This window comes from Cottoperca gobio, unplaced genomic scaffold, assembly GCF_900634415.1.
Source record: "Cottoperca gobio unplaced genomic scaffold, fCotGob3.1 fCotGob3_146arrow_ctg1, whole genome shotgun sequence".
In the NCBI taxonomy this organism is placed as follows: domain Eukaryota; kingdom Metazoa; phylum Chordata; class Actinopteri; order Perciformes; family Bovichtidae; genus Cottoperca; species Cottoperca gobio.
Genome location: NW_021166807.1, coordinates 1 through 13,074, shown reverse-complemented (window position 1 = coordinate 13,074; position 13,074 = coordinate 1). Strand labels below are relative to the sequence as shown.

The 13,074-nt window shown below is 42.3% G+C and overlaps 1 protein-coding gene across 1 annotated transcript; it reads right to left on the bottom strand.

Moving 5' to 3' along the window:
- Positions 1 to 3,461: 3,461 nt before the first annotated feature.
- On the bottom strand, positions 3,462 to 12,737 carry LOC115004584 (SNF-related serine/threonine-protein kinase-like; the record flags this gene model as incomplete). Its single annotated transcript, XM_029426257.1, is given in 5 exon segments — positions 3,462 to 5,818; positions 5,820 to 6,402; positions 6,711 to 6,805; positions 8,164 to 8,362; positions 12,603 to 12,737. Coding segments are annotated over 5 exon segments (1,534 nt in total), but the record flags the coding sequence as incomplete, so codon positions are not given.
- Positions 12,738 to 13,074: the final 337 nt, after the last annotated feature.

The following is a 13,074-nucleotide window of genomic DNA, read 5'->3' as shown; positions in this document are numbered from 1 at the left end:
GAAGCCTCTAGTTCCTTGAAAAGCTCAGTGTTTCAACGAGCATATTACTCTGCATCTTCATCACACTGCTTTAAACCATGGACTGTATGAAACATGGACGTAGTCGCCATAGGCTGAAGTTCAAAGTGGGCGGCTCCGGCCGTTGCCAGGTTGGCAGCAACAACTCCGCCTAACTAAAACATCTAATAATGGGCCAAGAGCTGGAGTTGAGGCCACGGTAACAGCGGCTAGCAACCTTTGAGGATACCCACATCCTGTTTTTTGCACCAGGCTGTAAACATTTTATGACTGCTATCGGGCATTTTAACAAAGGGGTCAACGAGGATTGACTCCTTTTTGGAGCAGGCCTTTCAGAGAGAAAGTTGTAATAACTCAGCACCACAGTTGGAGGCTAGCTGGTTGGTAGAGACTGAATACGGAGACATTCATCAGGTGGACACAAACTAATAAATGATCTCGATGCTCTGTAACGGCTGGATGTGGAAATAGACAAAGTATGCTAAAATGTTTCCATAATAACTTTATAGTAATACAAATCTCTGGGTTCATTATTACATCTATAAATACAGAGTGCAATATATGATTCAGAACTGAGAAATACAAGGCTTTCTCTGACATCAAAAACTATAATAATGCACAGGCCTTGTTTGCTACTGTTGATAGACTAACAAACCTCCTATGTCAGTAGCAACTGATACGTATACAGTGGATATGAAAAGTCTATATACCCTTATGAAATTGCAGGTTTTTGAAGACAGAATAACAACAACGTAAATGTCAGACTTGTTCCATCTTTAATGTGATCTTCCAACAAACAAAAATTATACATATATATATATATAGATATATATCACTAATATATATATATATATATATATCTATATATAATATATATATATATATACACACACTATATATATTATATATATATTATATATATATATAACACATATATATATACACAAACCTATATATATATATACAACACTATATATATATATACCCACACATATATATTATAAATATATATATATACACATATATATATACACAAATATATTAATCTATATATAGAGAGAGCGGGGGGGGAAGTGGAGACAGAGAGAGAGAGAGAGAGAGAGAGAGACACACAGAGGAGAGAGAGAGAGAGTACACACAGAGAGAGAGAGAGAGAGAGGAGGAGAGACTCACAGAGACAGAACAGAGAGAGAGACAGACAGAGAGAAGAGAGATAGAGGAGAGAGACAGAGAGACGAGAGAGAGAGAGAGAGATACAGATGATGAGAGTGAGACACAGAGTAGTAGGAGAGGGAGATATATGGGGTAGTATAGGAATATTATAGAGATATATAGATAATAGGTATAATATGTTATTATATTATTGTAGATATGTGAGAGATATATAGAGAAGATGTATATAGGAGAGAGAGATATAGATAGGAGAGAGAGAGAGATAGGGAGATGGGGAGAGAGGGAGAGAGAGAGAGTAGGAGATGGAGAGAGAGAGAAGAGGGAGAGAGAGAGAGAGAGGGTAGAGAGAGGAGAGAGATGAGAGAGAGGAGAGAGAGAGAGAGAGAGAGAGAGAGAGAGAGGGAGAGTAAGGAGAGAAGGGAGAGAGAGAGAGAGATGTAGAGAGAGATAGGGAGAGAGAGAGAGAGTAGGGAGGAGAGAGGGGGAGAGGGAGAGAGATCGAGATGAGAGAGAGGAGAGGGATAGGTGAGAATAGATGGGGAGAGAGAGAGAGCAGAGAGCGAGAGAGATAGAGGAGAGAGAGAAGAGAGGAGAGAGAGAGAGAGAGAGAGAGAGGAGAGAGAGAGACAGAGAGGAGGAGAGGGAGAGAGAGAGGGAGAAAGAAGAGAGAGAGAGAAGAGAAGAGAGAGAGGGAGAAAGGAGAGAGAGAGAGAGAGAGAGGAGAGAGAGAGAGGAGAGGGGAGAGAGAGAAGAGGACAGGAGAGAGAGAGAGGGAGAGAGCAGACAGAGAGAGACACCAGAGAGAGAGAGAGACACACAGAGAGAGAGAGGAGACACACAGAGAGAGAGAGAGAGAGAGAGAGAGAGACACAGAGAGAGACACCAGAGAGAGAGAGTAGACAAAGAGAGAGAGAGAGAAAAACACAGAGAGAGAGAGAGAGAGAGAGAGACACAAGAGAAGGAGAAGAGGAGAGATGAAGGACAGAGAGGTAGAGAGAGACAGAGAGAGAGAGCAGGAGATGAGAGAGAGATACAAAATATAATATATATATATGATTATAGAGAGACGAGAGATAGATTAGTAGAGATGAGAGATAGATATATAGAAGAAAGAGAGAGAGAGAGAGCAGAGAGGTAGATAGCGAGAAGCGAGAGAGAGAGAGAGAGAGGTAGAGAGATAGAGAGAGAGAGAGAGAGAGGAGAGAGAGTAAAATATATAATAAATACTATATATGGATAGTAGAGTATAGGAATAGGGTATTATATATGCTGGAGAGAGAGATGAGAGAGAGAGAGAGGGAGAGAGAGGAGATAGAGAGAGAGAGAGAGAGAGAGAGAGAGAGAGGGGGATATATGAGATATAGAGTAGTATATTTAGAGTAGTAGTAAAGATATGTAATAGAGTATGAAGAGAGATAGAGAATAAGAGATAGAGATAGAGAAGATGAGAGAGAGAGAGAGAGAGAGAGAGAAACACAGAGAGAGAGAGACTAGTAGGAGAGGAGTATAGATAAGCAGAGAGATGATAGAGAGAGAGAGAGATAGCGAAAGACGGGAGAGTAGGAGAGAGAGAGAAGGAGAGAGAGAGAGAGAGAGAGAGAGGAGAAGGAGAGAGAGAGAGAGAGAGAGAGAGAGATAAGAGAGAGAATAGAGATATAGGGAGAAAGATAGATAGAGGTAGAGCAGAGATAGAGAGTAGGAGAGATAGAGTAGAGGGATAGAGAGAGAGAGGGAGAGGGAGAGAGAGAGAGTAGAGAGAGAGTAGAGAGCAGGTAAGAGAGATAGAGGAGATAGAGAGAGAGGGAGAGAGAGGATGAGGAGAGATAGAGAGAGAGAGGGAGAGAGAGAGGAGAGAGAGGTAGATTGAGTAGGTAGATGTATAGGTTTATATATGTATATTATATATGTATATATAGTATATACAAGTATATGTATATATATATATATATAATATATATATGGAATGTATATATAGTATATATATATATATTAGTGATATATGTATATACCTATAGATATATATAAGAGATAGTAATATATATAGGATGATGATATAGATAGATATATGAGATATATAGATATATATAGATATAATATATGATAGTATATATGTATATAATATATATATATATATATGTATATATACACACACACACATATAACACACACATAACTATCCTGGTCTATAAGGTGATAATGTCATTTGAGTCACAGACAATAACTCATTGGTTTCAGTAAGTGTGAAGAAAGAACCAGAAGAAGACAACAGGTATGAGACAGTATTCCACATTTTATTTTTGGATATCACCATAGCTATATGTAACTTCTGACACCAGGTATCAACTACAGAATAATACACTGAATATTTCTGTCAGTTCCAACCCTTTTTTTCTTCTGCTTTTTGGTCCAGTAACATTTCTGTGGCTGATTCTCTCTCCTGTGTGTCATTGAATGTCAAACATTGAAACACATGCACGTCATTCACCTGGATACAGTGGAGCAAGACGACAGTCAGACAGACCTGACAGTATGAATAAGACACCCATACAGTACTAATTATCATAAGGCTAGATTACTGTACAGCTATGCACCAAGGGGTTCACTCAGCTGTTCTACAGAAAGAGAAAGAGCACCATATTTACAACTCCATTTACATTTTCTTTGAAAAAGAAAAGTCAGACAACAACCAAAGACACACAGAAATATTTCAAAGAAAGCTTTCCTTTTTTCTGTTTAGTCCAAAGTGGCCGCTGTGAGGCTGCACAAGTCTGGAATTAAGAACATTAAACTAATAAAATGTTTCTGTACAGATAGCTGCAACACACCATATAGCTTATTGCCAATGCCCTTAGAGAATGTCCCCGTCCCCCCGTCCTGTCTTTCTGTGATCTTCTCTTGGGCAGCTCCTTTAAAGCTGGAGTTCATGACAAGTGAGCTCCTACTGCTGACACCATGACACTTCACAAGCCTTTCTACATTTTCAAACAGCAGATCGCTCCAAATAAATGTACAAGTTTTAAAAATAAACTTTACTTTCAACATACTGTATATACAAGAGTCAAGAGGTGGGACTGAGAGAAGCCAGCAGGTCAAACCAGAACACACTACTTGGATTTTGGTAGTGAGAGCCAGACCCATCTAATGTTTACTATCAGCAAACCACTGAAATATGGATAAAAAAATAAGAACACCTCATTTTAAATATATGGTCAGCAGAAACTTTTCCAAAGATTAGCATTATGTTGGAGTACACACACTCTGATAAACGACCAGCTCGTTTATCAGTCAGATGTAAAGGGGTTTTGACAGATGAGTTGAATTCATTCTAATAGAAATAACTTTCTAAATGAAACATAAACATAAAACAAATTGTCTGAGTGCAATATGGAGTCCAGAATGGAGTCAAAACAAACCTTTTCTTCCCGTGCGTAATCCCAGTTATAGACGCTCAGAGGGCGGGAGTGTTTCTACTGGAGTATAAGTACCACAGAGAATTAGAATTAGTTACGGCAAAGAATTCTAAGATTCCAAATTAAACATTTTGAGAAAAAAACATTGCAGTGTTTTTAGAATAAATATGTAATTTTAAATGTGAGAAATACAAGATAAAAGTGACATTAGTGGAATATAAGTAAATATTATGAGAATAATTTTAATATTTATCCTAAACTATTAGAACATTGTTATTGTAAAATTACAATTTAGCCTCAAAATATGATTTGTTTTGTAAAATAATTACTTTAAATATTAAAAATGATGGCTTCATTCAGAAATTATTTCGACTTTTGTCTACTAAAATTTGTTCTCATAATAATGACTTTTTTCAAAATATTCACTTTATACTCATAACATTAACATACGTTTTCCCAAACAGCACAGCTAAAAGAAAGTCTGCCATTATGTTTTCCATCCCATATCCAGTTAGCATCAAATCAGACCTTCCTATGTTATATGTTCTGAAAGCAGCAGACTGTCATTGAGGTTATTCCACTAGTCTGGAGGGCAGTTGGGGGGGTAAAAAGAAAAAGGTACTAAACACACTAATGAATGTAAAAGCAGCCTAGTGAAAACAGCAGCAGGCCGTCATGTGTTCTCACTGAGAGCTTCAGATGACCTGGCAGCAGCTGGCCGGAGCCGAGTTGCAGAGCAGGCCGTCCCTGGAGCCCCCGCCCCGCTGGATGTTCACCGAGATGGTTTTTTCACACAGAGGTAGTTGGAGCACACCATTTTTCAGAGCACTCAGGTTGCTGTGAGCGTCCCTGCTGCCGGGGGAACCGTGCACCGCCATTTTGCGGTGGTGGTGAGCGGCATGGGAGCGGGGCAGGGTGGCGGCGGTGGTGATGGGGAGGGTGATGGTGTCCAGGCTTCCGGTGGAGCCGATGCACATCCTCCAGGCGGATTTCTCCTGGATTTTCACGCTCCCTCCTGGGAAGTTGCGAGGGTCTATGATGAACTGCCTCCCCCCTCCTCCTTGCCCCCCCCGGCCCCCGCGGTGCTGCTGCTGGGAGCTGAGGCAAAGACTCATCAGCTTCAGGCTCTCCACCAGCTCCGTGCTGAGAGAGGGGTTAGTACTGCTGCTGTTGTTACAACAACTGGAGGGGCTATCCTGTCCTTTATTACCCCCCCCCTCCTCCCCCACTTCCCCCTCCAGCGCCACCTCCCCCCCCTCCTCCGTTACCACCCCCTCCAGGAGGACTCCCCATGTCAGGGCCGGAGGTCCCCCCTCCCTCTCCGGAAGGTTTACTCTGACCCGAGCTGCTGCCCCCTCCGTTGCCCCCTGAGCTGCCCGGTGGCCCCTCGCTGCTGTCCCTTCTGTTCCAGCCGTAACCGAAGCCCGAGTCTTTGTCCAGACGCCTGCGGTGGCTCTCTGAGTCGTCATCGCTCGTCTCAGAGCTCGAACACGACGACCCCCTCCCCTGGCTCTTGCGGCGGTGGTAGCGCTTGTGCGTGGCCCCCGGGGATGTCCCGGAGCTCAGGTTGGCGGTGTTTCCAGCCATGTTCATCTTGACACGGCTGAGTTTGGGTGGCAGACCCTCGTTCATGTCGAAGTCATCGTCCGACTCCCCCTCCTCGAAGATCTGGTTGAGCACTGGGGCGCTCTTCCTGGAGGTGAGGCGGTTGATGATGGAGGGGGGCTTACGTCTCAGGATGACCTGGCTTGGAAGGGGAGACGGCTCATGCTCTTCCTCTTCTTCTTCATCCTCCTCCACCCTGTAAAAACATGAGACACAACGAATGTGAGAACAGGAGCTCAAAGCAACACCATGCTGGACAGTTCAATTTATATTCCTGTTATTTTATGGATCTGACACTCAATAAAGAAAACAGTGACAAGTCCACAACCCATATCTGTTCCCATAGATGGAAAATCTTTACATTTGAGAAGCTGGATCCAAAAAATAACTTTGGTCTTTTTTGTATTGAATCATGGTTGATGGTTCTTTTTCATTCAGTGATGAAGGATGTGAACGTTTCGTGAAGGTCAACACAAAGTTAAAACAGCTCTCCACCGAAAGTACCTGAAGAGGCAGCTTCTCTGCTTGGCTGATGCTGAGGTAGATGGTGTGGGCGCCTTGAGAGATCCAGCAGTAGAGCCAACAACAGCACAGGCTCCCTGAAATGAGACGGCAATAAAGCATTAGAACAAGATCAGAATCAGAAATCCTTTATTAGTCCCACAACGGGGAAATTTACGTTGTTACAGCAAAAGAACAAGAAAGTAAAGTACACAATAATTAATTAGAATAAAATAGAGTAACAGTAGTATAAGTACACAGTTGTTGATAAAAGTTGTAAAATGTAATAATGCACATGGCAGTGATAATTGCACAAATTGTAAAAGTGAATATTGCACATGGCAGTGATAATTGCACAACAGTGGTGGAATAGTCTGTTCTTGGTGTGGTGGTCTACCAGGGGCCGTGGTGATTGTACAGTCTGACCGCTGCAGGAAGAAAGGACCTACGGTATCTCTCTGAGACACCACGGGTGAAGCAGCCTGTCACTGCACAGTGCAGACAAAGTGTCCTGGAGGGGGTGGGACATGTTGTCCAATAGAGATGACAGCTTGGCCGTCATTCTCCTATCTCCCACCACCTCCACAGTGTCCAGAGGGCTACCAAGGACAGAGCTGGCCTTCTTCACCAGTCTGTTCAGTCTCTTCCTGTCAGCAGCCGAGATGCTGCTGCCCCAGCAGACCACTCCATAGAAAATAGCTGATGCCACCACTGAGTGAAAGAAGGTCTTAAGGCAGGGGTGGGCAACTGGCGGCCCGCATGCGGCCCTCGCCCTCACTTTGTCCGGCCCGGAAACTAGAATTAAGTTCAGCCTGTTGGTCCGGCTCTCCACAACAGTCCCAGTTTCTCATGAGGCCCCTGCGAAAATTAATTCCCCACCCCTGTCTTAAGGAGTGCCCCCTGCACTCCAAAATACCTCAGTCTCCTTAGAAGATAAAGCTGCTCTGACCCTTCTTAAACAGAGCAGCAGAGTTATCTGACCAGTCCAGTTTACTGTTCAGGTGAACACCCAGGTACTTAAGGTAAGACTTTACAATCTCATTGTCTGTTCCCAGGACGTTCACTGGTGTTGGGGGAGAATGATAGCGCCTCCTGAAGTCCACCACCAGCACCCAGGTCTTCCCTGCGTTGAGCAGGAGGTGGTTCTGTGTCCTGTGTCAGCTCTCTGTACTCCTTGTCATCCCCATCAGAGATGAGGCCAACAATAGCAGAGTCATCAGAGAACTTCTGCAGGTGACACTTTGCTGTGTTGTGGATGAAGTCTGCAGTGTAGAGGGTGAAGAGAATCGGCGCCAGAACCGTTCCTTGGGGGGCTCTGTGCTGCAGATAATCGTATCCGAGTGACACTCCCGGGTCCTCACGTAGATGTGTCAGTGCATTCAACAGCAGAAACACAAACAAACAGAGAGCCATATCACTTTAATATTCCCGGTGGTGGTGATAGGGAGGAACATACCTGTGCTGGTGCTCCTGCTGAGTCGCTCACTGTTTCGTCCCGTCGGCCCAGCTCCATCAGGCCTTTGGAGCGATGTCCGTTGAGGAGGTTCTCTGCACTGCGGGCTGGGGACTGGGGGCCTCCAGCATGGGAGATAGAGGACGCTGCCAGGCTGTCCTCGATGTCCTGGTGCATGTCCACTCTGGAGGGCCACGACTGCCTGCAGAGAGTTGAATATTTCATCCATTTTTTTATTTTCTCAAATCTTCAGATTCAAATGCTACGTGCTCTGAACACAACATGTATAGTATGACTAGTGCAGTGCCCGTTTGGAAAAATCAGCCTTGTTATTTTGGCCCAGACATGCCCGATGCATATATTAGGCGACTAACCCTAAGTCCAAACAAACATGAGGATACAACTCTGAACAGCAAGACTCTTGCAAGTACATTAGCTTCAAATAAGCCAAACCAATGTAAGTGCTACATACAGAAATAATATTCTTTTTTATTATTGGCCAAGGTGATGTCGAAACAGGTGGGTTTTCAGTCTGCGGCGGAAGGTGTGAAGACTTTCTGCTGACCTTTCTCCAACATTTTGGAGACAGGATATCAAACAAATATGGGTCTCACTCGCAGTGGGGGAGTAGTGAGACAATTGACCTACGTCATGGTTTGTGCAATCGAATGTTTTGAGCGAATACACACACAGCGCTGGAGAAACACAGACAACGCAGCAGAAAAATAGAGTCGGAGAACAGCGGATTTAATTAAAATGGAAGCAAGACGATATGTAAATCAACACTTGTATTGCGTGGTGACTTGTTTAGAACAGTGTACCAAGTCTGTAAGGTTGTACTAGGTGTGTAATTGTACTTTCTATGCGTAAATGTGCGCATCTTCTTTAAGTAGCCTGCGTCCAAGCAGAGGCTGTGGGCAGGCTGGAGCTGGAGATTAGGAGGTGTCACCAGAGGTCACATTCAGGGCTGTAGAGGGAGAAGCTGTGGGGATGCTGGAGCATCTGGTGATGCTGTCAGAGACAGAAGCCCCTCACCACATCATCAAAGATGGCAGACTGAGACAGAGCCCGATGATCCACTCAACCACCCCAGGTGTCCAACCCCCTCTCGATATGGGAAACCCACCACCAGGTGACATTTTTTCCCACTTTGATGCTGCAGTTTTCAAACTCCTCTGTGAAAAGGGAGAAAGTTAATCTGAAATGAAATAACTCCAGAAGAAATGAAGAAGTTCATAGGCATGTTGCTGTACATGTCAGTTTTGGACCTGCAGAAAGATGAGCAACTTTTGGTGTAAGCAAACCATTTTCCATGCGTCATTCCCTGCCACTGCCATGTCCCTAGACTGTACAGGACAGTTCATGGCCATTTGATCTAATCTTCATATGAGTGACCCAGAGAAAAATTAGGAAAATGATCAGAAAAAGGGCACCGAGGATTATGATCACCTCCACCGGGTCAGACCTCTCATGGAAATGATATGCATGAACTGCAAGGCTATCTACCACCCAAGACAGCACCTTGCAGTCGACGAGAGGATGGTTGGTACCAAGGCCAGGCTCAGCATCAAGCAGTACATGAAGGCCAAGCCAACAAAGTGGGGGCTGAAGTTTTTTGTGCTTGCTGACATGAACGGCTACACCATCGACTTCAAGCTCTAAACTCTGCAAGAGGAGCACTGCCTGGAAGTGTGAGGACTGTGATGTGGGCCTGTGTCTGCAGGCAGACAGGAACTGTCACTGGCAATACTACCAAGACCTCTGCATGTGAAGGGACACTCAGAGAGGAGCGAATTGCCCTGTGTGGGGAAAAACGCCTGTACATATTTTCCATTGTATGGTCTGTTTCTTCACATTTAAAGTAAAAAAAAAAAGAGTAAAAGATTCAAAACTTTTACTGGAAATAGTTTTATACATTTCAAACTTCAAATGTAACATGCCAAATCTCTTAGTCATGTACAATTTCAGTGTTTTTTGTTCACTAAACCTCTAAAATCAAATTCCGTTTTTGTGTTTCTCTTCATTTTAAACTGTTGTTACACTCTTATAACATGCAATAAATTGTAAATAACTGCCAGATATTGAAAGTTCCAGGTATTCTTGAAAAATGGGCAAAAGCACTTACAGGACATTTTCTGACCTTTGCATAGTCAAAATAAGCAAAAAAGTCCAGACAAACATTTTGAGGCTTTTTAGGCTTAGGTGTTAAAGGGTTAAAAAGCATAGAGGCTCTTGAGAGAGAAACTACTGCAGACCCTGTAGTGAAAGTTGAAGCCCAGTCTTTGGCTGAAGAGACCGCTTTTCTATTTGCACAGTCATATGGTTTGACATCCTCAACAAGATCCGGCATGTGAGTAAACTGATGCAGTCACCCTCCATGCAGCTAGCTGTGGCTGTTGATTTGCTGAAGAAAAGATTCCTTCACACTGGATTTTCTGATGCACAGACAACTGCAAAGGAGATGTATGTGGACGAACGTGGAGGCTGTAATCAAACAAAAGCGTTTGAGGCAGAAAGGCACTTTGGTTATGAGGCTCCAGATAAGCCTATTGGAAAATAGAAATCACATTTTTTGATGTGGTAGTGGATCCAGCTCTCTCTTCACTTGTTGAGAGATTTCAGAACCTGGCAGCGGTGCATGAAATATTTGCAGTGCTCCTCAACTTCCCCAAAAGAAGAGTTGCTCGAGCACAGTCAAACCCAGAGCACTGCTCAAACAAATGACGGACAGACAGATATTGATGGCAAGGAACTTGCTGTGGAAATGCTACATTTGCCACATTTACCATCAAAAAATATGACAAACATTGATCTTCCTGCATGACAAGGTGAGAGAAATGTACACTAATATACTGTATCTATCTATACAAACTACCAACACTGACATACTGCAATAAATTACCAACACTAATATACTGTATCTGCATTAAACTACCAACAATAATATACTGTAGTAAACTACCAACAATAATATACTGTAGTAAACTACCAACACTAATATACTGTATTTAAACTACCAACATTGACATACCGCAGTAAATTACCAACACAAATATACCGTAGTAAACTACCAACACTAATATACTGTAGTAAACTACCAACACTAATATACTGTAGTAAACTACCAACACTAATATACTGTAGTAAACTAACAACACTAATATACTGTAGTAAACTACCAACACTAATATACTGTAGTAAACTAACAACACTAATATACTGTAGTAAACTACCAACACTGACATATCGCAGTAAATTACCAACACTAATATATTGTAGTAAACTACCAACACTAATACACTGTAGTAAACTACCAACACTGACATATACTGTATGCCTGGCAGTGGAACAGTCCCTGGTCTGAATGATTTCAAGAATAGACAGTTGTAAATAATAAATAAACCTTGTATGTAAAAAAAACTGCAGCCTTCATGCCTCAAAGTGGCTTATTAAAAGCATTTCTTAGATTTAAAGCACTCTCTGTAGAGCAGGAAGAGGGAAATAATTCTGAAGCCTTCTTTATGTGTTCCTCTTCTTTTAATAATTGTACACCATCCAGCTCTCCTCTTACTTTTAAGAGGAACAATTATGCCAAGGAAGCAAAGAGAAAATGTTTGCTAAGCTAAAGGGATGAACTCAGATAGATTTTCTTAGTTTTACTATTATGATTGGGGCCTAACTATACAGGACAATAACGTAATTGCTTTTTTTTCTTATGTGTACAGGGAGATGGAAAAGCAGAGTGCAGCGCAGCAGCCCGGCCAGCGCAGAGTCTTTGGCTTTCTTCTTTGGCTTTCTTCTTTGGCTTTCTTCTTTGGCTTTTTATCCAAGGATGTTACCTTATTGGTTTCACAATGTGGAACACTATGTGACTAATTCATAGTATTCAATCACATCATCGTTACAGATGTAAGGCAAACGACAGTTGAAATGAAAGGTTATTATCATTAATTACAACCATGGGCAAAGAGCTGCATAGAGCCATATTGGTAATAAATGACACGTCATGGGCAACATGGTTAACTCTGCCATTTATGTATCATATTGCAGACCATGTATCGATATTAGGGGACTATTTGAACCACTATTCGAAAGGAAGACACACACACACACACACACACACACACACACACACACACACACACACACACACACACACACACACACACACACACACACACACACACACACACACTTCCGGTTCCCTTGTCTCAAAGTCAATCGTTTTTGTTCAGAAGCAAGGTGTTTTTGAATTTACGCTTCAAAAATCATAAAAGTACTGTTCGTGCTGTGAAGATTATCCTGCTAAACAAAAACCTGTAAGTATCATAATTGTTTGTTTGTTATTTCTTAATCACACTCTTCACTAGTTTGCTATCCAAAAAATTGGACTTGTGCACAGAACCTTCAGTCCAAACAGAAGCAGTGTTTCTGTTGTGTACCTGAAGTGTGCCTTGATGTTGCTGGGGCTGGAGGAGCGAGTCTGCACCTCCTTCTCCTGCTTCTCCCTCAGGATCCGCTCTGCCAGTAGGTAGTATGTGGCTGTGATATGGTTGTATTTGTTGGTCTCCAGGGCTCTGAAAAAACACAGTCACATTAACAACAGTTACAAATGTAAAGTATATTGTACAGAAGACAAGACCTGGCGAAAGAGATGAACAAAGTCAAGGAACGAGTTCTGGATGTCTACATTAGTGCTGTTCATCTGCACACACTGGTTGAAAACCGGCAAAGTATTCCTTTAAATATATTTTTAATAAAAATATTATTTGATTATCAAAAAGGTTAAATAGACTTAATATAATAGTTTTTTAAATAAATAATAGATCAGATATAAATAAGGTAAACAAAAAAAAAATGAAGAAAAAAAAAAAAAATAAAAAAAAAGAAAGAGGAGGAAAAAAGTAAAGTTAT